The sequence below is a fragment of the Xenopus laevis genome, chromosome 7S (assembly GCF_017654675.1).
Source record: "Xenopus laevis strain J_2021 chromosome 7S, Xenopus_laevis_v10.1, whole genome shotgun sequence".
NCBI classification, from domain to species: Eukaryota; Metazoa; Chordata; class Amphibia; order Anura; family Pipidae; genus Xenopus; species Xenopus laevis.
In genome coordinates this window covers 28997322-29024049 of record NC_054384.1, presented here as the reverse complement: position 1 = coordinate 29024049, position 26728 = coordinate 28997322, and the positions used below count along the sequence as shown (strand labels likewise).

The following is a 26728-nucleotide window of genomic DNA, read 5'->3' as shown; positions in this document are numbered from 1 at the left end:
ACTATTTTATACTTCTGTGAATGTTTAGTCTCCCTGTTTCCCCATTCCTCCCCCCATGCTCAACTCTCTCATATTCACTTTTAAAATTAAAAAATATGTGCAAAACCAAGGCTAATATCCGAGGTGCTACCTACTGACTCTCTTAAATGGCAATTTTCTGCATTTATGTCATTATTTTCCTTAAAATATCCCCCTAGTGTGTTTGTGTGTCCACTCACCTCTGATCCCAGAAATGAAAGTGAGAAAACCGTTATTATAACTGTCAAATGAAAAATCAGGTCATGTGACAGAGTGACTGGAGGTGGCTGGGAAAATGGCAGCAACAATTTAAAAAAACAAAAAAAACGACAGAGAAACGTACATTGCAATACAATTACATGCGGAATCTAGATGCGAAATGAAATTTATGGCCTCACTGCCAATATAAGACTTTACAGTGTGCCAGCCCTAATTTAATATCCCATGAACCTCTATAGATATGAACATTATAGAGAGTAATTACATTTCCTGAGAAATTGGCTCCAGCTGGTGAGGAAATGCCATATTCACAGATCTCATCTGTCTCGTTGAGTTCTCCATTGGCCACAGTATCATCTCCCAGGGTGCCCTCGCCAGTGACGGACCCACAGTAGGTGTGAGAAATCTCTGCAATAAATCTTCCTTGTTGATAGAAGGTCTGCAGTGATGCTCTCTCCCACCTTGGATGAAGATTCTCATCTTTCTCATACCGCGACCTGCTGAGGGGGTAACCCTTTTTAAATCACAGGGATTTTAGAGTTACAGTAAAGAAGAATAAATCAATGTATAAATATTATTGTGTTCCTGATTTATTTTTCTATTAAACAGACCAACTACAGTCAGTGTCGGACTGAGACACCAAGGCCACACCCAAAAACCTTAGCTCAGGGGCCCATTCTCAGTTATATTATTTTTCCTCTCCTCACTCAACCTCTATTCTCCTTGTCTCGTTTCTTTACATACTATAATCTAACATTCCATCTATTCACCCTCTTTGTTCTCATAGAAATAGGGAATGGCCATGAAATAGGCCAAATGTTTTAAAAGCATGAGGGTCCACTGACACCTGGGCCCACTGGGAGTTTTCCTGGTATCCGGTGAGCCAGTCCAACACTAACTACAGTATACTTACACTTTGTATGAGTTAAATTGTCAGTGTCCATTCACAGCTGCATTCCTGGTGCCCTTACATTGGCAAGTGGTATGGCAGTTCTGCCCAGCAAAGGAAGAGGATAACATGAATAGGGGGATATTAATGGAAGTATAAAGGTGGCATTAAATAAAGGGCTTATACTAAAAAGTCAATGAAAGACCTTACAAGATTAGACAGCAGGTATATGATTCTTGATATACATCAGTGTTATGGCAGTTAGACAACATCTATTGTAAGTGCAGGTATTTTGATATACAAGGGCTCTGTGTGTAAATTCTGGTGTAACTCTGGTATACGCAGGGTTATAAACAAGTGCCTCACAGCTTTACTATATGGAATTATTGCCAAAGGGCAGGGTTAATTCACATGGTGCAGCTTTATAAACATAACTTACATTTTACACCAGTTTTATGCTTTTTTGGTATGGAAGTAACACACACAGCCCCACCCCCATCCCTTTGTCACACACAAGCACATCATGGAGGACTTTCTGTGAGAGAAACCATCCCCTGCAAGTTTAGCCAGTGAGTGGGAGGGAAGTAACCTGCAGTCAATGGGAGAGCAGCAACTTGCATCATGGCTGCAAATGGCCACGTCCTGTCATTTTAGCCAGTGGAAGAGAGTATCCTGCAGCCAGTGAGAGAAGGAATCTTGCCTCAGCTTTAATTTCCTGTAACTTTAGCTAATGGGAAAGGAAGTGTTGCCTCAGCTCTAATTGCCAATGGGAGAGGGAGTCATGCCTCAGTTCTAATTTCCTGTAACTTTAGCCAATGGGAGAGGGAGTCTTGCCTCAGCTCTAATTTCCTGTAACTTTAGCCAATGGGAGAGGGAGTCTTGCCTCAGCTCTAATTTCCTGTAACTTTAGCCAATGGGAGAGGGAGTCTTGCATCAGCTGTAATTTCCTGTAACTTTAGCCAATGGGAGAAAGCTTCCTGCAGTGATTCCAGAGATTGAGTGTGGGAGGGAGAAGCCCAGAGAGAGCAGGCACAGCAGAGGGAGACCTGTCTAGACAGAAGTGCTGTTCTGCCTGTTATGAAGTAAGTGCTGGGCTGCAGGCAGGGGGATTTCTATAGGGCAGTTGGTACCAGGCAGGACATAGTGCGACATGAGGGAGTTTTGTCAGAGTCCCTGTGGTAGAGTGAGGGGCAAGTTAAGTGGCATTTCTCCCACAGTACTATGATGCTCATGTGTAGGCAGAGAAACAGAGATCACACTTGATACTGATATTGAACATGGGCCCCCATTACTAACAAGGCTAAGGTGGATAGAGACCTGCTTTCCAAATAATATCACTTATTATTGGGTTATGTATAGTGCAAACCATCCCCATGATTTATACTCTCTGCATAAACAGCACCCCAAGTTACAGAAGCTGTGACCCACTTTTTTGGATTTGTAGTGATGTGCAGGCTGCAGCCTTCTTCTACCCCACTTTGGCCTCTGCACATGCCTTTTTATGTACTCGTGCAGACCCCGCCCCTTTCATGACTTCACAGCTGGGCGGGCATATAAAGAGGAGTGTTCAGGATTAGGGTCAGGTGTGGGCTGGGGCATAGCAGGTTAGGTTCAGATGGGGGTCGCGGTTTCCCAACCCACACATCACTATGGCTTTGTCATAGTCATACATCTGCATATAATAAGGAATAAATATTAATAAATAAATATTAAGTAGTATTCTATACTACAGGTACTGTATAGTTAATAGCCTTATATCTTGTGCTGTTTTAATGTTCATTTATGTTGTGTATTCTAGAACAATGGCACCAATAGACCATACTAGCCGATCCAACTACTCTGCACAAAGAGAAAAATTATTCTGGGAGCCTCAGTGCCTGGTTTATTGGAGATAATGTACATAGAAGAGAACATACATCAGCTGTCATCCACCAGCCCCCCAAAAGAAATACAAGAGCCACTCAGGACTAGTATGAAAACAGCAGATCCTTTTATTAATAAGTGTAATAAATTATTTTGACAAAAATTGGAATTGAGTTTATGACCAAAAGAGCTTGGAATCACGTGCTTGTCCCACTGTTAATACTGTAAATACTGTAATGTGTTACCTGTCATACCAGTCACCCTCAGCAGCCACATTGGATGGGAATTTAGGGCATCCAAACATAAATCATCTCTCCAGAGAGCCTAATCCGCAGAGAATCAAATGCCCACACCTTTCTGACTGCCATTTTTATCGGGGTCTAATCCTGCCCTAAAGATTTACATTACATTGCCGGCCCCTGCAAGTTGTGAAATTCAATCAAAAAGACCCACCAACTACAGACTCCAACAAATGGGTGGGATGGATGCTGCTCCTCTGTCTCGTGGTCCGGAACGGCCTATGCTCCAATTGATTTCCTTGTGTCCACCCTGTTTCCTGACTCAGTCAAAGCTCTACCTTTTATTTCCAGGTGACCAGGTCTACAGGTACACAGTTCTATTTTCTTATTCTCCTTGTCTATATCAGGGGTGTACAAACTACGGCCCGCGATCCATTTTTAATTGGCCCGTAGCCCTTCCCTGCGCGCGCTCTCTCTCTCTCCCTCTCCTCCTGCTGGCTGCAAGGGGCACCGGCCAAGCTGCTGACATCACAGCCCTGAGACAAGACACGGGAAGATGGAGGGAGGCCAAGAGAGGAGGGACAGTCGGGAGAGCAGTGGGGAAGGAAATGCTGAGAAGGGAATGCGCACATCTCAGGAGTGAGGGGAAAAAGGAGAGCACAAGTACTGCTGCTACCTTTAACCTTAAGCAAATATGTGTATCCGGCCCATGTCCCTGTCCCTGCGGGATTGCTTTCGCCCCCGCGCTGTTTCATGACTGAAAAGATCCCCTTTCACTCATTACACCCAGTGCTGCAAGTTTAAACTTCAGTAAACATTTGCATTCCAAGCCCTTTCTTTGCCTAGTAAGTATGACTGTCAATGAACTTGCTCCGTGCAGAATGATGTGATATTATAAGAGGGAGCTGTAGAGAATGTGTCTGCCCATTCATGTTTCATTTGTTGTATTTACAAATGGCTATAACTATGGCAGCATAGGTATTCCCCTGTACTAAGCACAATTCAGCAGGAACAGTCCCCTAAATTTGCTCATAGTCTGTACAGAGAAATCCCATATATTGTAGTGGCTTCACATTTCATTTTGCCTGGGATCCAGCATGTCAGACTGAATGGTCTGACATTTTCACCTCACCAAACCTTGTAAAAAGTTTGGACACCCCTGCTCTAAATTCACTTTTTGATATTGATAAATATTACACTAGTGCCCCTTCCGCAATATACAGTCTACAGCCGCACTGGGTGAAAATAGGAGCCTAAACACACGCTGGGAAAGAACGGGCGGCAGGGCGGCAGGGCGGCAGGGCGGCAGGGCGGCAGGGCGGCAGGGCGGCAGGGCGGCAGGGCGGCAGGGCGGCAGGTCCTATTTAGTGAGGGCTACCAACTACATTTCCGCTAACTAGCAGGAAACACAAAAAAAAATTCTCGCGCCATTTCCCCAGCAAACAGGGGCGGAGCAAGCAGCATCTTCATCGAATGCGGCGTAGCTTCAAGGAAAGGGGCGTGGCTACGTTGTTGCGTGAGGGAACGCGGGAGCTGTGGAGAAAGTTTGGCGCGAGTGCAGCCTGGACTTGAAGGAACTGAACGCCGCGTGTCGTTCGCAAGTTGCAGCATGCCTGTGGGACAGAGCTCGGCCGAACCGGGTAAATAGCCGCTCTTCCCCTGATAGGCTGGTGCTATAAATGCGTGTAGTATAGTTCTGTAAGCAGAGCCCATCTGTGGGACTGGGTTTGTAGAGAACAGAGAGGGGATGTGTTTGGGGTCCCAGTGTGTTAAAAGGAATTACATTTGAGGGAAATGCATTGTTACATGTGTAATAATTAATTGCACCTTTCCCCTGTATTATGTCAGTGTTGTGTTTTAAACTTAACATTTAATCCACCCCTTCATTTTTTGGGAATCTAAGTTCCTGCAATACTTGTGTGTTGAGCTCTCTGTAGCCCTGAGTCTCTTGCACCTATAGACACAAGGAGCACCATATAATGCACACTAAATAACCCCTAGTACCCTGCTCTATCTGTGCACCAGTGCAATGTCCCCCTGCATTTATTTTATGTATTAATGTATTGTGCAGCAGCCATTACTCTGCACTGAGTCTCTTTGCCAATGTGATGATATCATGCATACATATTAACTAGTGCTCTGCATTATGTCTCTGTAACAGTGTAATGGCTTTCCTGCATTTTCCATATTGTGGAATTTGTAATAAAACGTTGCAGCACAGTACTGCGCATGTTTGTGGCCCCCTTCATACTATGTCAGTTGCCGAATATTTGGCCTTTACGGTGTGACCGAACTAAGAAGGTGAGCCCACTAGATGAGAAGTTAAGGGACTTGCTGAGAAAACTGCATCAGTACTGTGTACAATGTCTCTGTACTAATATAATGGATTTCTTGCATGCTTTCACTCTATTGTGCATCACCCAGTACTCTGCAATATCTGCAGTGCTGCTCCAGGCCTGAAACACCGGATTGGTGTCAGTTATCGGACCCAATGCTGCCCAAAGCCCAAAAATTGTACATAGCAAAACAAGAGACCTGTGGCACAGCTGATGCAATTGATTCGATGGTCAGGGTTTATTCAGCTCACAAAGCGGCAATGTTTCGGGCCTCTGCTGGGCCCTTTATCAAGCTTTCCTGCATGTATTCACTCTATTGTACAGCACCCAGTACTGTGCACTATGTCTCTGTACCAATATAATGAATCTCATGCATATATTCACTATTGTGCAGCACCTGGTACTCTGCACTCTGTCTCTGTACTAATATAATTGCTCTCCTGCATGTATTCAATCTATTGTGCAGCACCCATTACTCTGTATCAATACAATTGATCTCCTGCATGTATTCACTCAATTGTGCAACACCCAGTACTCTGCATTATGTCTCTTTATCAATGTAATGGCTCTCCTGCATGTATTTACTCTGTATTGCAACACCTGTGCTCTTTGTCCTCTGTGCCATAGTAATGGCTCTTCCTGCATGTATGAGTATGGTCTTTATTTTCCTTCTGTGTTTATTAATATTTGTATGTAATCCATTTGCTTGTCTGTGCCCTTACCATTGAACAGCACTGTGGGATTTGCTGGTGCTGTATAAATGTGTTCTTATAGGAATGCAGTTTCCCACTTTTTCTCACTTGGAAGTGATCTGGATAAATTGTCCAAGTTCTGAACTTTATCTACTTCCATGCAGTTTTTGGCACAATGGGTGTTGACGATGTTGCGGACAACCCATGTGCCTAGGGCTAATGAAAGATGTGATGCTTTACATGCCAGTACACACTGGAGAGATTCTGTCCCAGAAACAGTCCATTGTGCATTTATGGACTGAAATTCATCCTTTTATTTTTTCTTGCAGTGGCAACAAGATGCCATTGAGGTCAATGACGAGGCAAGCATTTTCTCCAGCTGAAAGGCAAAATCTCTGCCTCGAGATATTCGAGGGTTGCACCCTGATACAAATATATATTGATATTATTTTATGTATGCAATGCTACTAATATAATATTTATTTAACCTGAAATATTGTTTGATGGCTGTGCCATGCAGTTGTTGCTTGCAAGAGCAGTATTCATGCTATCGATCCTGTTTTGCTGTTAATTTATAAAACCTTCAATAAGGGATGTTGCACTAGCGCTCCTAGCATTCAAAGCATGTTGGTGTAGCTGTAGTTCAGAAGCTGGAACTCTTGTTTATTGTACATTCTTGCAGCAAAGTCTGAGGGTAATATATAGAGCATTTTCTCTGCCGACATCTTCATGAACCTTAGGACTTTGTCTTGCCTCATGGTGATTTATATAATAGTTGGCAGGTTTGGCTGCCCTGAGGGCATGTGCTTTTTCATGGGTGTGTTCTGTTAAAAGGGATTATAAATTAAAGTGACTTACCAAACCTGTTAGAACACGTGGAGAAGCTACAACATGTTCATATGTAATATCTTTGAAACTGCATGAATTATAGCATAAGTGGTTTTTATAGATCTTAATTTTTAGAAAACTGCATGCAATGAACGTGGCTACTATTTAACTACTTTTTTTTTTTCTTCTAACAAAGCTCCTAATCGTTTTGAACGAAGTGTGGTTGTGTTTGTATAACTCCCAGCACCCTTGCTAATTTTGAAATAACAAATCATGTGGCTCAAACTGTTAATGTATCAAAATTGCAAAACCAGCTCATGGGGCAAATCACTGTATTTAGGTGCACACGTTAAAAGACAGATCAAATGAAACCGTTGTTCCCTCCATTGAAATGCCTTCTTGTGCCAGTTTTTTTGTTTAACTGTGGGTAGAAGTATGGTTATCATATCCAGCAACTGAGCACTGGGCTTTATTCATAGGAGAGCAGCACTTTTGACTGAAAAATATTCCATTTGATACATCCCATTGCTGTGGGAGTGAGTAGAACAGGGCCCCATAATGTGACGTTTCTACACCAAAAAGCTTTGAATTTTTTTTCAGTGTTTTCAAATGCATAATTGATGATCAATTTCAGGTGAGGTGACATGCATAAAGAAACTTGGCAGCATTCATTACCCTACATATTCTCTTTGAAAGAGATAATAGGAATAATGACCTCTGTCTTCATATTTCTGATTAAAGCAGTTTTTCATATTTCTGATTAAAGGGGTTGTTCACCTTCCAAACACTTTTTCAGTTGTTTTACGACTGTTCACCATAAACAGACTTTTTTAAATTGCTTTCCAACATTTATTTTTTAGTTTTTCTTAAATGTAAGGTTGAAGTTTTATGTTCGTGTCTATTTCAGGCTAGCAGCTCTGATCTGGGAGCTTCTGAGCCTTTATAATTTGCTACATTTAGTTGATATAATTAGTTGATACATTTCTCATCAAGTGTCTGTGGAATATTAGCAACTATTGTATCAATTCTAACAGCATTGTTAATGAAATTCAGGGAATCTTCTCAGCAGGGACAAAAATAACAAATGTATCCACTAACTGTATCAATTCAAAGCAGCTAAAAAGTTGACCACTACTCCCTGTGCTGCTTCAGAAGGTGAAGAATTAAACTTTACTCTTCAATATTAGAAAAACGGTCACAAATATAGAATAGAAAGTAACTGGAAAGTCTTTATTTCTGGTGATCCATTTGAAACAAACTGAACTGAAATGTTTGAGGGTGAACAACCCATTTTAGGGTTGACTTCTATTTTACATCATTTAAAATCACATTAGGATTAATTTGTTTGCCTTTTCCCCTCACATTTTCTTAGTAGAAAAGCAATAATATTTAATGGTTAAAGGAATAGTGACAAGTAAGTCTTTAAAGTAATGGGAATATAGTAAACTGTTGCACTGGTAAATCTTGTGCGTTTGCTTTAGTAACTTTACTATAATTTATATAAAAAAACTGCTGTGCAGCCATGGGGGCAGCCATTCAAAGCCAAAAAATGAGAAAAGACACAGGATGCACAGCAGATAACAGATAAGCTCTATTGTATACAATGTGATTCTTCAGAACTACATACTATTGTCATTCCTTTAAGACACTTTTTGGTGTTACTGTTCCTTTCAAGTCGTGCATGAATGAGACTCAAATGTGCAATGTTAAACCCTGTAATGTTTTTTCATAATTTGTGGTAAGAGAGGAGACTGCAGGAAATCACACATGGGTAACTCGTTTTACAGCTTACGTGAACTTACTTACAAACACTTGCAATTTTTCTTTCTATTTATATAAGGGATTTATTTGTTGAAGAAACCATTCCACACGTGTAGAGTAAAATCAAAGATCCAGCTTTATTTGGCTATTTAAAAACAACAAACTGGCATCCATTTACTGATGTACTCCTACCCTATAACATGTATGATCACCTGACACGTTTCATGCCTCTCTCGGGCACTTCATCACTCTTGTATCAACACTACGGGCTCTCTTGTCAACTTGCTGGGGTGATTTGTTTCCGGTACCATGGAACTACTGAACACCACAATATACACAGTTACAAATGAAACCTTATCTCTGTATCTGACTGCATCCGTGGTTGTATTTATATATAGTGTCACCCGCATCTGAAATGGAGCCACCTGCTGATGACTTAATCACTGAATCCATGATAAGGGAAGAGGAAAAGCTGGAAAAGGCTGCTGCGGTGGAGGAGAGAAAGATGATTGAGAAGGTAAAGACTTTTTTTTTTTTTTTTCATAATCTTGTAGGGCACTTTGATGTTATAAACAGAGGTATGTATGTATGTATGTATACATTGCCTTCTTTCTTGCTTACAGGCTCGAATGTCTTGGGAACGGGACTCTAATGAGATGCGCTATAAAAGACTTCAGCACTTACTTGAAAAAAGCAACATTTACTCCAAGTTTCTTTTGACTAAAATGGAACAGCAACAACTTGAGGTAATATTTCTGAATGTGTCATTTAAATATCTCCATGAAGATAGCGCCTGTAGCACACCAGGTATCTGCAATGAAATTGCCATTGACTTGTTGCTGAGCACTGAGATGGGTTTTCTGCTGGAGGAACAAGTGGACCCAAATCACCAATGTTTTCTGATTTTCTTACTGTTGATTTGCTTACTGTTGAGTTCCATCCAACTATAGCTAGATGAGCTCTGCTCTGCTCCTTGAGCAGTCCTATCTTTACTTTAACCGGAACCATGAAACCCTCAGAACCCTAGTAATTTAAGCGAAAACAAGCTGTAGCTCATTTGTCACTCTTCTGCCTGCCAAACTTTTATGTAGAATATGATACAGCATACACACTTAAAAGTTGGTGTTTGATGAGTTTTCACAATGGATTTTTTAAATATTTTTATGCATATATATTTTTTCTACTTGTCCCAGTGAGAACTTTTTGATGTAATATGAGAGCTTCTCTATTTGCATTCAACAAATGAGTACATTTTTTTTTTTCAACATTTTTGAGTTTTCCAAAAACAAGCCAGATTTACTTATTATAGCGCAGGTTGAGTGTGATTAAGCTATTAACTGCATGCATACATCATGCTGTTCAAAACACAAAGGCATAATAAAATTGTGAAAACATGAATATGGCTTATTAGTGTAATGAGTCCCTTGACCCATACAATAAAGTTTAGTAACTAGATCTACTGTATAAGCTAACAAAAGCAACACACAACTAAAACAAATCTAAACCTTGCATGGTGGAGTTATAATAACACTAAATATCATGTAGATACCGAGTTAATTTTGTTGTCCAGACATTAGGATAGTTAGATCTGAAACAGCTCCTGAATTTTAGTTTTGTGTTTAGAGTCTATTTAATCAAAGTAAAGTGACCAAATGAGTAACTTCACTAAATTTCCTTGCAAAGAATATGGTCTGATATTAATGCAAATCTTAATGGGGCTTGATTTTTAGAGTGCAGTTCCAAGGGAATACAAGGAAAGACTTTTTTAAACTCCTCTTGCAGACATTCTTTTTGTTTACCTGTTCTATTGTCCATGTTCTTATTTCTGTTTCCAACTGTGCAGTATTTTGCTGCTTTATGGAACCATGCAAAATTCTTGATCAAAATGTTTTGTTTTTTTCTTATTTGCAGGAGATGAAGCAGAAGGAGAAACTTGAAAAGAAGCAGAAACGGACTGAATCAATAAAGGTGAATAGTCTATTTTACTGGCCAGACTAGTTGATATTACTATAATAATCACATTGGTTGTTGGGGAGGTAATTAAGCTTTTATAATGCAATAAAGGGACTGTTTGTCTTAAAATTAACATTGGCATACACTTAGGGTTATTTTTCCAGCCTAAAATACTTAATATTTATTTTCTTGTGGTCACTGAATGGCAATCAGAAAGCATCTTAATTGTGACTAAGGAGTTGTGTGTAATGTTTTTTTGCTTTATTTTTATTCAGACCCTTCCTATTCATCTTCCATCTTGCATTTAAGACCACTTCCTGATTGCAGGGATTTGTGGCATACTTACCCCAATCATTCAAAAACTTGGACTGAAAGATGAACTTTTTCTCACTTCAAAAAAATTCCCCCAAACCCAAATGCCCTTATTTTACCAATAATCATTTTCAATAAAATCACGGCAACAAAGTTGAGACAAAATGTGTTCTTCTGCCTAGCTTGTTTTCTGTTTTAGCTTGTTCTGGTTTCCTTCTTTGGAATAAATTGGTATTATACATTTCAAACAATCTGCATCAAAAAGATATCCCCCAACGTTTTAAGTCTTATGTTTTCATTGTTTTCTTCATGCCAGTATTCCCATCTTTTAGTAGCATGATGAATTTTTTTTTTGGTTTGTTTCAGACACAAAAACAAAGTTCTGCAAATGAAGAGAAAACAGGTACACCTGGCTTGCAAACTGGCCTTTATTTTCATAGTTATCAATCCTTGTTTTTTGCCTATTTATAAAGGCATAAAACGGTATCATACATAGTTACATAGTTGGTATTTCACCTCAGCCCAAGTTTCACAATGATTAACTTGTCAAACCTCAATTTTCAGGTGGTAGAAAGAAAAGTAAAAGAGAAGAAAACTACAATATTTCAGATGTTATGTCCAAGGAGGTATGTTAAAATATATATCGTGTGAATGTTTATTTTTTGTACGCAAGTGTTCTCTTTGCCAATTTACATTTCCCATTTAGAGAACAAACATTTCTGGTACCATGACTTGCATAATAGAAATAATAGAGTATATTCAAGTTTATCAGTGACTCTTGTCTGTTGATACTTTTTGTGATTACCACACTGTCTGGTACTTTTACAGATCATATTTAATGAATGAAAGCTTAATGAAGGCTAGGTTTAGCTTATATCATAGCAAACATTGCTAGATCATGCTGCATGGTCAAAAGGATAATTTTAATTTTGATACTGTCAGTTTTGTGCTTCATTGCTGAATTCCTTTCAAAGGAAGTGGAAGAGAAGGTGTGTTCCTTGTCTCTTCAAGGTCAGCTGATAATGCTGATGTATTCTCCTTTTAATACAAGGTCTTTACATTGGTTTGCCAAAACTGCCTCCTAAAAGCATTATAGATTTCCAAAAATATACATTTATTTTTAGCATTACATAATAATTGGCCGCCTGTGTGTATGTTGGAAAGCACTAGTGTATTATGTGAGAATACATTGGAACACAGATGACACTAACCGTTACTTTAATATGGTTCATAATGTGTGATATTTGTCCTTTAATTATCACACAAATCTAATGCAGCTGCATTTAAAAACTAGTATCTCCAAACTTTTCTTAAGCCGTAGACTTTCTGATCATATAATACTGATGTTAATACACATTTACACATTCTACTCCTTTATTGTGACTTAAAACAAATGCTCCATGATTTATGCCTTATGTAACCTCACTTTGTTAAAGGAAAACTATTCCCCCAAAATGAATACTTAAGCAACAGATAGTTTATATCAAATTGAATGACATATTAAAGAATCTTACCAAACTGGAATATATATTTACACAAATATTGCCCTTTTACATCTCTTGCCTTGAGCCACCATTTCGTGACTCTATCTGTGCTGCCTCAGAGATCACCTGACCAGAAATACTACAACACTAACTGTAACAGGAAGAAGTGAGGAAGCAAAAGGCAGAACTCTGTCTGTTAATTGGCTCATGTGACCTTACATGTGGTTTGTATGTGTGCACAGTGAATCTTACGATCTCAGGGGGCGGCCCTTATTTTTTAAAATGGCAATTTTCTATTTATGATTACCCAATGGCACATACTACTAAAAAAGTATATTATTATGATAATGGTTCATTTACATGAAGCAGGGTTTTACACATGAGCTGTTTTACTCAGTATCTTTTAATAGAGACCTACATTGTTTGGGGGGTATAGTTTTCCTTTAAGCAACTTACTGATTTTTTTTTTCGTTTTGTAAGGAAATTTTGTCTGTATCAAAGAAGAGCAAGCTAGAACATGAGGTATGTATTGTACTCTGGGTGATGTAACAATATTATGCAGAGTGGCAAAATGATAGAGTATTCAGATAAAAGCACATCAGGTCATGTCCTACAGTGATGGACAAGTAGTGTTTTACGGACCTAGGTTTAAATATTTTCTTTTTTTTCTTTGTAAGGATGAAAGCTACTCCAGCAAATTAACAAGTGAAGAAATTGAAAAAAATGGAGATTCCAACAGCACTATAAAAGACAGACTGTCACAGACTGTAAGAAACAATGCAAAACAGTTGCTTGATCCAGAAAGAAAAGTTGATGGGCAGCCAGTGCCCTTTCAACAGCCAAAGTATTTCACTGGTGGAGTAATGCGGTGGTACCAGATCGAAGGAATGGAGTGGCTCAGAGTAAGTTTTTCTTTACTTTGTGTTTTCTCTCTATCCTTCAGTATAGTTTGTTATGCTGCCCATAAATTGGGTGTAATAAAAGAAACAAAAAAACTTGTTTAAAAGGGTTATTCACCTTTTAACACTTTTTCAGTTGAGTTGGTTTCATTTATTTTTCAGTCTTTTTTTTTTTTTTTTTTTTTTTTTAAACTTTCACAATTTGTGACCGTTTTTCCAATATTGAAGTGTAACGTTTCATTTTTCACCTTCTCAACCATCTCTGGGGGGGGGGGTCATTGACTCTACTGTTCTAAATTGATATATTAAGTTGATACATTTATCTTTAGCCTTACTGAGCAGAATCCCTGAGTTTCATTAAAGGCAACTGTGAGAATTGATACAATAGTTGCTAATATTCTACAGCTACTGTTGAGAAATGTATCGACTAAATATATCCATAAATGTAGCAAATTTTAAGTGTGGAATGCTCTGGAATAACAACTGCCAAACTGAAACCCCAGAGACAGGAGCATTAAACTTTAGACTTCAATTTTGGGGATAACTGTAAAAAATAAAAGATGGAAAGCAATTGAGTCTGTTTATGGTGAACAATCTGAAAACCACTCAACTGAAAAGTGTTTGGAAGGTGCACAGTCCCTTTAAATAAAAAGAAAATGACTTGCTTGAAATAGTTGCATGCTTCTTTGTTGTAGTTCTTCTTAAACAAGCGAATTACTATTTTGTGGCTTGGCAGACCCCAGCCTGGTCCGTGAAGTCATACTTCTATAGCTACATATTTTAATGTTACTGCCCTTGATGCAATTGCGTTATCTTCTATGCAGTGTTATACATTGTTAGCATAAATGTTAGGGTGTACAACACCTTAAGGGATTTTAACAGACAATTCCACTATATGTTGTTTCTGTCTGCAGATGCTTTGGGAGAATGGTATCAATGGCATATTGGCTGACGAAATGGGCCTAGGAAAAACAGTCCAGTGCATTGCTACTATATCCATGATGGTTGAAAGAGGCGTTCCAGGGCCATTCTTTGTTTGTGGACCTTTGTCTACCCTCCCTAACTGGATGTCTGAATTTAAACGGTTTTCTCCAGAGGTAATACCCCTTTTTTTTTTTTTTTTAAGTTAATAAAATCCTGCACCTTGGTGGTAAGAGTTTGTCAGTCCTCTGCTAGACCTATTCAAGAAACTTTTATATTATACTAAAAACGCCTTTTTAATATGAATTTTGAGTGCCCAGACATTTCATTAACCACTCACAGCCCTAGGTTCTTATTCTTTACACATCTTGGCAATGCTAAATATATCCCTAAAATGTTTGTAAACTAGTTTTATATTTAAGGTGCCATTGCAGATTTAAAGCAGAATTTATTTTAAATTAGGATGTCCTAAAAACAAAAGCGTAGGTAATTAAAGTTTTCAGAAGTTCTCTCTGAAACTGCAAATGGTTTACAGTGAAGGTGTTTTGAGCCTGCTTTGTCCTTTATTGGCATTACAGAGGGATTTGTTTATGCACTTGTTCATAGCTTGTTAGTCCAGACTGTACATGTTCCTTATGTCATTGTGCACCTGATGGGTAAATGATGCAGCCCCAAGCAACTTCCACACCCAGTTTGGGATCAACTGCCCTAGGAACCGTCTCACTCGCAGGTGTGGAATAATTCTATTGGCAGATAGAGGTCTATCATTGTAGTAGTGTATACTGTATTTTGAATACTGCCCTAGCTGGCAGTTGCGGCATAGCTCTCTAAAGTCATACTACCCTTTAGACAAAACTAGTTTACATAATCTGAAAATGCAGCATTTTATATTGTAACTAGATAAAATAGTCTTCCCATAAAAATCTTTAAAATATTTTCAATGTTTTTTTTTTTTTAAAGATTCCTGTTCTTTTGTATCATGGAAATGCCCAGGAGAGGCGTCAGCTGGCAAGGAAAATTAATAAACGTGAAGGATCTCTGCAGATTTTTCCAGTCGTAATAACGTCATTTGAGATAGCCATGAGGGATCGTCAGGTTCTGCAGGTAATTTGTGGTAGTGTTTGGGTCTGTGGATTTTGTATGGGCTTATAAACGTACATAACATGAACCTGTTTGTTTTTAGCATAGTGCCTGGAAATATATGATTTTGGATGAGGGGCACAGGATTAAAAATATGAACTGCCGACTCATACAAGAGCTGAAACAGTTCCGTTCAGACAACAAGTTGCTGCTCACTGGAACACCTCTACAGAATAATTTATCAGAACTCTGGTCTCTCCTAAACTTTCTACTACCAGACGTGTTTGATGATTTAAGAAGGTATGGTGCAGCATGCAGTTAGTGAGTTGTTGTTGTTGTATTGAGTTTTTTTTAGTACATTTATAACATCGCCAACTTCTGCTCATTTGTAGCTTTGAATCCTGGTTTGACATAACTGGAATATCTCAAAATGCTGAAGATATTGTGGCCATAGAACGGGAGCAGAATATCTTGCATATGTTGCATCAGGTAATTTTTTTTTTTTAACTTGCATGTATTTGTAATTGAGAAAGATCAGATCTTAACTGCGTTATCCAAGTTTTTATGCGGGCAGCTGTTGGGTAAAGCATCATTTGACAGGTCGGTGTTTTTAAGCAAAAAGAGTGCTTTTTAAAGGAGACCAGGTAGATGGGAGTTTCTTTTCCAGTCCTTGGTTCTGAGAACTTTGGATGACAACTTTCATCTTTTCACCCCTGCAGAATGCAGACTGATTGCAGTAGTAGGAGCGGATACATACACAAAGCAGTCTGTAGGAAGGGCATCTTGGTTTGGTCAAAACTGGGGCCCTAGGTTGAATGGACTCTCTCCCTTACTTTCCTTGGAACACTGTTGTCGCTTGTAGGTTATGGCCTTAAGCCCTTACACTTAATTAGAGAATTCCATTGGGCGGCATATTCACCATAGGCATGAAAACACGATTTTTGATACTCACCGTTAAATCAGTTTCTCTGTAGTCGAAAGGGGGACACAGGGACGTTGGGGTTAAGCTCCACCCTCCAGGAGGCAGGACACTTGAATAAAGTTTGTACCAAAGACCTTGCAACCAGAACAATCTGAGCAATAAGCCATAACTAAAAGCAAGCCAAGGTAAACCAGGGACTATCCTGGAACGAACAATGGTTAAGCTCGTCCTAATGGGCGGGAAGCCCTGTGTCCCTCTTTTGACTACAGAGAAACGGATTTAACGGTGAGTATCAAAAATCCTGTTTTCTCTGTCGTCTTAGGGGGACACAGGGATGATGGGGACTTTACAAAGCAGTCCCAGAACAGCAGGGTGGCAATGAGCTTAATAAGACACAAGTGTAAGAGACTGTAACACACTGAGGAAGGAGTGTTGAGTCTTTAATTTTTGTAAGGTATGCACAGACAACCAGGTAGCTGCCTTGCAGATGTGGTCCAGTGAGTCAGAGTTGCACCACGCCCAAGAAGTTCCCACTGCTCTCATGGAGTGGGCTTGGATACCTTTTAATGGTGACCCTGCTTAGGACATTATGCTTGATTGAGTGTTAATCTGATCCACTTGGCAATGGAAATCTCGTAAATTGCCTGACCTCTTCAAGTTCCCGCTGGTAAAATGAAAAGAGATTGCGAACGGCGTTGGAAATCGATTCATGTACCCCCGGAGTGAACTGACTATGTTGAGCTGGACGCAGTAACGGTACTAAAATCTCCTGTTAATGAGAAAAGAACTACCTAGGTAGAAATGAAGGAACTGTACGTACTAATGCCTTATCTTGTGAAAACCAGAGAAACTGGATTATAGGACGGTTCACTCGGCTCTGACACACTCTTGGTTGATGAAATGCCGTCTCAAATGCCATCTTGCAGATGAGCCATTGTCAGATTGATTTCATTGACTCAAATAGTGGATCCAGTAAGCCTTGAGTACCGGATTATGATCTCAACCTGCGACCTGTGGGCAAAAAAAGGGGGGCTGAGCTACATGTGCTTGCAGAAATGTACATTTGCATCTTCCACCGCTAAACGAGGTATAGATAACAGACACCTGTACCTTCAGGGAGCTAGCTGTGGACTCCGCTGCAAAAATGACAGTATCCTTGGAATGTAGATTTCCAGGAAGGGCAGGTCAGCCTCCTTACACCCGTGAATGTATGAGTGACACATCTAGTAAAAGGGTATCAATGAAATTGGTGTGCCTTGAGCATTGTAGATGAGAATTCTTCCGCTCGCCCTAGTCTCCGCCAGGTGGACGCCTCAACAGCCATCCTGTCAAGCGAATAGACCCGGATTAAAGTGGGCCTTAGCGCAGAAGGCTCTGGGCTGCTCTCTCGTCGGATAGGTTGTGCCATCGACATCTCCCACCGATTCGCAACCATGTCGCCCTATTCTAGTTTGGAACTACATTTAGACTTGTAAAGAACAGATCCGGCTCCGTAAACTGGCTTAACTCTCTTATGAAAGAAAACGGTTTTGCGGTTTCCAATTGCAACTGTTTAATTAATCACAGACTAAACCTTGCTCACTGTAAAAACTGGCTGGTCCGGGTGCCAAATGCCCGGACCCTACTCTTAATTAGACCTCCTCTCTGAGGAAGTGTTGTATCACGAAACGCGTCAGACCTCGGATACTAAGTCTGTCTGATATTCTGTTTAAATAAAGGATTTAATTTTTTAATAATCTGGAGAAGAGCGATTTATTGATGCCCAGGAGTGCGCTGCTTCTAAATCTACTAGTACCACTACCACTATTACCGTGGTGAATGACTGATTTTCTAGAGGACATGAGGGAGATGTACGTTAGATCGAACTCCCAGCACTGTGTCATGGCATCCACTCTCATTGCCAGTGTGTCTTGATGGCAAATGAGAAATCTTGGAAGTTGTCTGTTGGCTCTGGAAGCCATTAGATCTATCTGTGTCTGTCCCCAGAGATTCACAAGTTCCGATAATGCCTCTGGGTGAAGCTTAGATTAAGACAATCACTGTGTGATTGTGTAGAATCTAGTCCTAGAAATAGCATCTGATGGCTAAGTTGAATTTTTTACCATTGATGGACCACCCGAATTCCTGAAGTATCAGAATGGTTTGGTTACCGATCCTTCCTGGCCTTGGCTTCAGACTTGACCTTGAGTAAAAGATTGTCTAGGCCAGGGTGACTGAACTCCCCTGCAGTCGCAAGGTCGCTGCTGATGCTGCCATCAGATTAGTGAACACACAAGGTGCCGATGAGAGTCCAAACTGTAGTGCTACAACTGGTAGTGTCGTGCCATATTGCAACATGTAGATATACCTCCTGAATGTCTAGTGACATCATTAATTGCGCTTGCGCCATCCCTTGAATCACTGATTGTAGTGTTTTCATTTTGAACCGAATGGATGATCTTGTTCAATTGTTTGAGGCCAAACAACAGTCTAAAGGGGCCATCCTTAGGAACTATTAAACATTGGTGTAACACCACCAGAGTTTCTTTTTGGTTCTTTTTGCTATGGGGCATTGGAACTTTCTCTGGTGAAGGAATGATTTGGTTAGGGGTGGTCCCTACAATCCATATGAAATGTGCTCTAATTTATTTTCTAATATGAAAAAAATGTTATTCCTTGATTAAGCGCATACTATACTTTAGCCGTGAGCTAAAGAAAATCTATTTAGAGATGAAACAAATTTAAATTTTATGTTTTGATTACTTGGGTTGCTCTCTGTATATAGACTTCTAAGGTGTAAGTTAAAACAGCAAGGAGGTAAATGGGTGTGTGTTTATAAAAGGTTAAATTGAAACTGACAAACTCTGCATCTTCAGACTAAGTTGGCAGCTTTTTGGCTGTTTGGGGGGGGGGGGCTGCCTGGCAGGCTTCCAGAACGTTCAAAAAGTCAGAATACATCTGTTTAGCAACTAGTTTAATCTAGGCATGTATGACCAGCTTTCTTATTTCACACTTTTTTTTTTTACTTTTATATATTCAAGATTTTGACCCCATTCCTATTAAGGCGACTAAAATGTGATGTCACCCTGGAAGTTCCACCCAAGCGGGAAGTTATTGTCTATGCACCCCTCACAAAAAAACAAGAAACATTCTATACGGCTATTGTAAATAAAACCATTGAAAAAATGCTTGGGCAAGGAAAGGTGAGTTGTCTATATACTTCAGTTTATTTTAATGTAGATAAGCTTATAATTGCTTCTCACAGGACTTATTTTAACATGTATATTGCATAATCTGCTTTAGGAACATGAAGAAATTATTCCATCGCCTGCTGTGGGAAGAGCAAAAAGGCGCAGCCGCAAGGCTGTCAATTACAGTGAACTAGATAAGGATACCCCAAATGATCTTGAGAAATTTATTAACCAACTTCTTAAACAGCAAGAGGTTGAAAAAGAAAGGTATAATTTTGTATTTTATGAAGCTTTGATATAGTATGCACTGAGAAGCTACATCAGGTTGTTGGGTTGCAGGTGCAGGGAAAATGGGGGGGGTAAAAAAAAATAAAAAAAAAATTATGGCCAGCCCCTGAGGTGTTAATGAACTGTGTATTTGCTTACTTCCTAATTCATAAACAGACATCCTCTATATTATGGGAACGGTAGTACAGTAGAATCCAGGTACTTCTTGGGGAAAAGAATGCTCCTTATTTACTTCCCCTCTTATTTAACAAATGTGTCCTATTGATGTTTATTCTGGTCTGTTCTAATCTTTACTTTCTTTAGGCCTTCAACAAAAGTGAACCTTCCATCAGATTCAGAAGTAAACCTTAAAATGCGAAACGTTATGATGCTTTTGAGGAAATGCTGTAACCATCCATATCTGATTGAATACCCTCTAGACCCATTAACTCAGAATTTTAAGGTATACTTTTAAATGCCTCTTTTGTATAGTATTGATTTTTAAACGTCTGGAATACTACTTGGCAAGTAATGTCGATCTGCAGTTATTGCATGGTGCAGTAACCACAAATGTTGAATAAAAAAAAGTTGTTTCATATATGTAGATTATATATGTGATTGAATATCGGGATATATTTACTATCTTACAAGTTATTAACCACTGAATTAATGTTTCAAAGGGATACTTGCTACAGTAAACTATAGATGCAGCAATGTAAATTATTATGTAAGGAATTGTAGAATTGTCTATTAAGTCACTTGAACATTGAACAGTAACGTGGCACAGTTATGCAAAATCTTGATCAACGTTCATTCTGAGATTAACGGTCTATGAAGCTTCAGTTGTCATCTTTATTTTGCTTATCCTTTTTAAATTTGGTTGTTTGGACCTATCACCCAGACATAAAAATCTGTAAGTCTTTCAAATTAAACATGAAATCAAAATTATTGTTTATTAAAGCATTCATAGCTGTTGTAAGCGCATTTAAAAATCTCCGCCGTCAATCAAATATTACCTGCCCCTCCTCTGTGCCGGGCAAGCAATTAACTTTCATTTTCCATTCAGCACTTCCTAGATGTCACTGCACTCCCCAGTTCTCTTCACCATTTAATTGTGTAGCCAGGGCATGAGGATGGACATCAGGTTACCCCATCTGGTGCACAAACAAGATTCTGAGATGATGCAAGGCTTGCCTTAATAAGTGTCCACAGTGTCCACAAAATGGCTCCTGCCTGCTTGCTATAATTATGAATTCCCAGACTGAGGGAAACTATTAAAATAATTTATACAGTGTAATTAAAGTTAATTTTGCTTGACTAACATGATAAAATAGAATTTGGAATAATTTTTTTTGGGTAACTGGTCCCCTTTAGTAACAAAAGGTATGTGAACTAGAAAAAATAAAAATGCACTGTAAATTGTCTTAGGACCAGAATATAATTCAGCCAATTTTAAGGTAAACCTCCCCTCTAAACTATAGTCTGCATTTGTCTCAATTTGTAAAAGCTTAATCTAGCAAAGCCACTTGCTGTAGGAGAATCTCATCTGGTACTGTAACTTCAACTTTTTGCCTTATGCCTCAGTTTTTTGTGAATAGACTGCCATCTTGGTGTGTAGTTGTGTGATCTACAGTGAACTAATTATGTGGGGCACTATCCTGTAAGTGCATAGTGTTTGTAATCTGTTTTGTAAATTTGAGTTGACTTCCAAACAAAATTATATCTGTTAAATTATAACTGTTGTTGGAAAAACAATTGTACCAACACTAAAATATGTTGTCTAAACTGTATAGGGGGTGTTCACCTTTGAATGGATTGTGTTTGTCATATTCTAAAAATTTGCAGTAGGTTTTAATTTTTTGTTCGTGGTTCTTGAGTTATTTAGCTTTTTATTTGGCAACTCTCCGGTTTGCAATTTTAGCATTTTTTTTTTTTACTAGGGACCAATTTACCTTAGCAACCATGCATTGATTTGAATAAGAGAATGGGATATAAATAAGAGCTCCTGAATAAAAGCGTAGCACTAACAATAAATGTGTAGCCATACAGAGTATTTGTTCTTTAGATGGGGTCAGTTAACCTTGTATGAAAACTAGTCGGACAAAGGCAAATCTAAAAATTATAACTGCTTAGAATTAGCCATTCAATAACATATTAAGTTATCCTGCTGAACTACCCCTTTAATACCATTCCATTGCCTTAATATTGCTTTCATTAAATGTTTGTGCCTAGATAATGTTTAGCAAATGTCTTCTTTCTGGAATTGTGCTTTCAAGTGATTCACTTAATAAATCTCACTATATATTGCCTATTAGATTGATGAAGAACTGGTTAATAGTTCAGGAAAATTCCTTCTACTCGATCGGCTGCTGCCTGAAATGAAAAAGAGAGGTCATAAGGTATGTATAATATTGATATAGATAATTCTAAAAAACAAAAACAAAAAAATGTGTTGCTTATAAGACTGTACATTTTGTTTTGTAGGTCTTGATATTTTCCCAGATGACCATGATGTTGGACATATTAATGGACTACTGCTATTACAAAAAATTCAGCTTCTGCAGACTAGATGGTTCCATGTCATATGCAGATAGAGAGGAAAATGTAAGTAATAGTCTCCCCCCCCTTCCCATTCATAGTATTTTCTTCTACAATTATCTATCAATAACAATGTTGTCTCTTTGTCACAGATGCAGAGTTTTAACACAGACCCTGATGTTTTCATCTTCCTAGTCAGCACGCGTGCTGGTGGGCTTGGAATCAATCTTACAGCAGCTGATACAGTCATAATTTATGATAGCGATTGGGTAAGTATTAAAAGTGGCTGCGCTATGATATAAGGAAAATTGGAAGATGTTATTGGAAAGAAATTCAGAGAGATTCCAACACTGATTCCAACAAGTTTTCAGTTTCCAGGGAAAATTTTAACGGAAAACTATACCCCAAAAAATGAATATTAAATTAAGTGGCGTATTAAAGAATCTTACCAAACTAGAATATATATGTAAGTAAATATTGCCCTTTATTTTTTTTTGGTCTGTGTGCTGCCTCAGAGATCACCTGACCAGAAATACTGCAGCTCTATCAGGAAGAAGTGTGGTAGTAAAAGACAGAACTCTGTCTGTTAATTGGCTCATGTGACCTAAGAAGTATGGTTTGTGTGCACCGTGAATCATACGATCCCAGGGGACGGCCCTTATTTTTTAAGATGGCAGTTTTCTATTTATGGCACATACTACTAAAAAGTATATTATGAAAATGTTTTATTTACATGAAGCAGGGTTTTACATATGAACTGTTTTATGCAATATCTTTTTATAGATACCTACAGTTTGAGGTGATATAGTTCTCCTTTAACTAATGAATGATTTGGCCCCCCACCCAATCGCTTTGCACTAATATATGCTATACAGCTAAGGAAGATTATTAACCAGAAAGATAGCGTTTATTTTATGCAAATCCAATTACCTTGGCCTTGATAAGTAACTAAGCTGTATGAATCTATATCGATGGCAAAAACAATACTATTAGGTTTATTTAATGTTAGATAAATTTTAGCACTTAAGCTATGGTGATCCATATATCATGAAACCGAAGATACTGTGACTGTACTTGAAATACTAAACACTGGTGTGTTTAATTTCGCTGCCAGAATCCCCAGGCTGACCTACAAGCACAGGACAGATGTCACAGGATTGGTCAGACAAGACCAGTTGTGGTTTATCGATTAGTCACTGCAAACACCATTGACCAAAAGATAGTGGAGCGAGCTGCAGCGAAAAGAAAACTGGAGAAGTTGGTCATTCATAAAAGTGAGTGATTTTTATAATCTTTTTATATTTGTTCAAAGTGGGAGGCCTCTGTAGTTCTGGTTGCTGACAGATGTATTTAATATATAGCCTTTACAGGGATATAAAAGTACTAGAGCAGTGATCCACAACCAGTGGCTTGTGAGCAACATGTTGTTCTCTAACCCTCTTGGTGGTCTCAAAGCACTGCTTATTTTTTAATCTAATCACAGTCCCTATTTTGGACAGTCCCTAATCAGACCCTATTTGGCATCCCTAGGGACTTTTTTCATGCTTGTGTTGCTCCCCAACTCCTTAAATTTGAAGGTGGCTCACTGTTAAAAAAAAAAAAAAAAAAAAAAAAAAGGTTGTGTACTAGAGTATCCATTTCTGGGTTGCTTTTTGATCTCTGCTGCATTTTTGGTATAAATTGGCACAGTATGTTTAAAAGGTGATGTTGTTAAACTACTCTCATTGCTGAAACATCTTTGCAACACTACAATAAAAGATCATTTTAGGTAAATGGTAATTGATACTGCCATTTATCCTGAGTTTATATCTAGTACCTTGCCAGAAAGCAGACCAGGACTCCTGTACTTGGAAATACATTTCACAACATAAGAAAGCTTGTTAAGAAGCCCTTTATTCTTTTTTTTTTTTTTTCTTTTTGAAGTAATGGAGTACTATTTAAAGACTCCAAAAATGTTTTAGCTGCATGTGTAGGAGTGCTCCATATATTCCCTCACACAGGATTTTAATAAAAATTTCATACAAAATTCATTATCCTAGCTAATGAAATAAAGCTTGGCTGTATTTGACTTCCTATATACAGATAAATTCAAGGGTGGTGAACGTGGCATGAATCAGTCAAAGAGCTGTTTAGACCCGCAGGAACTTCTGGAATTGCTACAGTCCCGTGATTATGAAAGGTGAGCTGAATTTTGTTGCCCGTTGAAGCCCTATTTACGATTTTACAATACAGTTTACTCTTCACTTTCTTTAGATGTAATTTTATCCATTTACATTTTACCTGGAGATGTGTTGGCTACTTGCAGTACATCTCTTGGGCTTTAATAGCAGTTCTGTTTCACCATTCTTGATATGTGTTTTCCCAAACTGTCCTTGTTCTGCAAAACACTGTTGATGTCTAGAGAGAGTGAATTTAATTGACATGGTAATTTACAACTTGACATGCTCCAGAAGTAGGAATTCCTGTTCGTAATCTTGCTTCTACTCATCCATGCCATTCCTTGTTGAGTGAACAATGCAGTGCATAACTGTAGCTCTCTTTGGCTACAGCCATGCATAGCGGATTCCTGAACAGCTGAATGACTTGCCTCAGCCCTATCTGGGCTCAGGCTTCAAAATATGAATCATTATCTTTTTGAAAAAATTAGTTTTTGCAATAAGTTCAACATTTTCAGCTGTGTACTCGAGAGTTTCTTGCATCTGTGGTAGTCCATAATTGTACATTTGATTAAATTCCTAATTGTATCCTTTTTTGTTTTTTCTTTTACAGAGAAGTGAAAGGTTCAAGTGAAAAGGTGATTAGTGATAAAGATCTGGAACTGTTACTGGATAGAAGTGATCTTGTTGGTAAGTGTCAGTGGAAAAATGTACTGCATTTTTATTAGGGTTGTGTTAGGAACACTAAGGCAATGGCCTTGCCAGGCCAAATTCAGCCCCTACAGCCAGCAGTAGCTTCTTGTGTTGGAACCATTGTTTCAGCTCCAGTATATTTCCAAGAAGAAATGCAAAACTTTTGTGTTTAATGCCGAAATCGTGTGTGTCAGAGCCAACAATGGTTCCAAACACAAAAGGAGGAGGCTAACGCCAGCCTGCTAATTTGACCCCATGTGGCTATACCCTAAAGGAGTATAAGGAGCACGATTTCCCATATCCATCAAACAGATGGCTTAATGAATGCAAATATGATTGATAGACTAGAGCAGGAGTCCCCAACATTTTTTTTAACCGTGAACCACATTCAAATATAAAGAGATTTGGGGAGCAACACAAGCATGAAAAAAGTCCCTGGGTGCCAAATGAGGGCTTTGAACAGCTATTTGGTAGCCCCTATGTGGACTGGCGGCCTACATTTAGGCTCTGTTTGGCAGTGCGCCTGGTTTTTATACAACCAAAACTTTCCTTCAAGCCTGGAATTCAAAAATAAGCACCTGCTTTAAGGCCACTGGGAGCAACAGCCAATTTGTTGGTGACCAGCATGTTGCTCACAAGTCATTTGTTGGGGATCACTGACTAGAGCAAATTTTTCCTTAAGGTTTTTTTTGTGCCTTGCAAGGGATTAACATTTTTCCCCATAAGTGTCAGGGCAACTTTATGATATAAACCAATATCTTAGATTTAAATGTGTCTTGCTAAAGTATGCTTATTGCAATTAAAATAAAGTGCATATCACTTTAAGGCAGTCCTGGACCCCACTCTGAACAGAATTGGGACCCAATAATTGGCCCTCGGCCAAAAGTTAGATTCTTTAATGCATAGTATCACACGTCTGTATGATTTACAGAACTCTCCTTTATTTTCCCTTATACATTTATGTATTGGAAGTGTGTACGTGCTTTGCACCAATATATTTCAAATGGTAAGGTACCATAACATTTTGAGGGAGGGATGTGCCCAAGTGCTCGTAATTTTTATTAATTGTAATCTCTCAATTCCTCCACAGCACAAATGAAAACCAATGTGTCACTACAAAAATCGAAACAAGGAGTGTTCAAAGTTGTCGATGGTGCAGAAGTCCCAGTGTCGTAAAAATCCTTAGTCCTCCGCTACACAAAACTAGGGAGCAACTAGAAATACAATTAGGTTAGGACTGTGCAAAGCTCTCCTACTTTTAATTTGTGCCAATAGCTTTATGATACTGTAAATTGTTCTGCCTGATGACTTAAACACATTTTTCCTGCTTACGTTACTGCACTTTGTTACTTCAATTAAAATGACATGAGCACCTTCCTGTGGAAAGTGTTTAATCATCATGTTTTTTTTCTCTTACTGTTTTTTTGTTTTTTAGCATTTGATTGTTAGGAACTTGTCTTTACATAAATAAAAGGGTGATTTGATAGA

The 26728-nt window shown here is 38.8% G+C and overlaps 2 protein-coding genes across 9 annotated transcripts in view; one reads left to right on the top strand and one right to left on the bottom strand.

Annotated features, from left to right (window-relative positions):
- Positions 1-10974, bottom strand: part of LOC108697620 (traf2 and NCK-interacting protein kinase-like) — a 20387-nt gene extending 9413 nt beyond the window's left edge. For 2 of the 8 annotated variants that reach the window (XR_005962926.1, XM_041571074.1), the window contains exons 1-3: positions 10645-10974; positions 1151-1230; positions 503-751 (exon numbers count right to left, since the gene is read on the bottom strand). The gene's annotated coding sequence lies outside the window, so the exon portion shown is untranslated. Of the gene's footprint in view, positions 1-502; positions 868-1150; positions 1231-1715; positions 1880-10644 lie in introns of those variants that run through there. The other 6 variants (XR_005962928.1, XR_005962931.1, XR_005962927.1 and 3 more) reach the window with 6 other exon arrangements.
- Positions 4656-26728, top strand: hells.S (helicase, lymphoid specific S homeolog). Its single transcript, XM_041571073.1, has 22 exons — positions 4656-4868; positions 9244-9362; positions 9469-9591; positions 10757-10813; positions 11477-11513; positions 11675-11736; positions 13075-13116; positions 13272-13496; positions 14408-14590; positions 15375-15518; positions 15598-15794; positions 15887-15983; positions 19437-19598; positions 19699-19853; positions 20178-20316; positions 22169-22252; positions 22338-22457; positions 22544-22660; positions 23506-23665; positions 24474-24570; positions 25161-25237; positions 26331-26728. Exons 1-22 carry the CDS (start codon positions 4838-4840, stop codon positions 26414-26416), a joined length of 2514 nt encoding a protein of 837 aa, XP_041427007.1. The 5' UTR covers positions 4656-4837; the 3' UTR covers positions 26417-26728.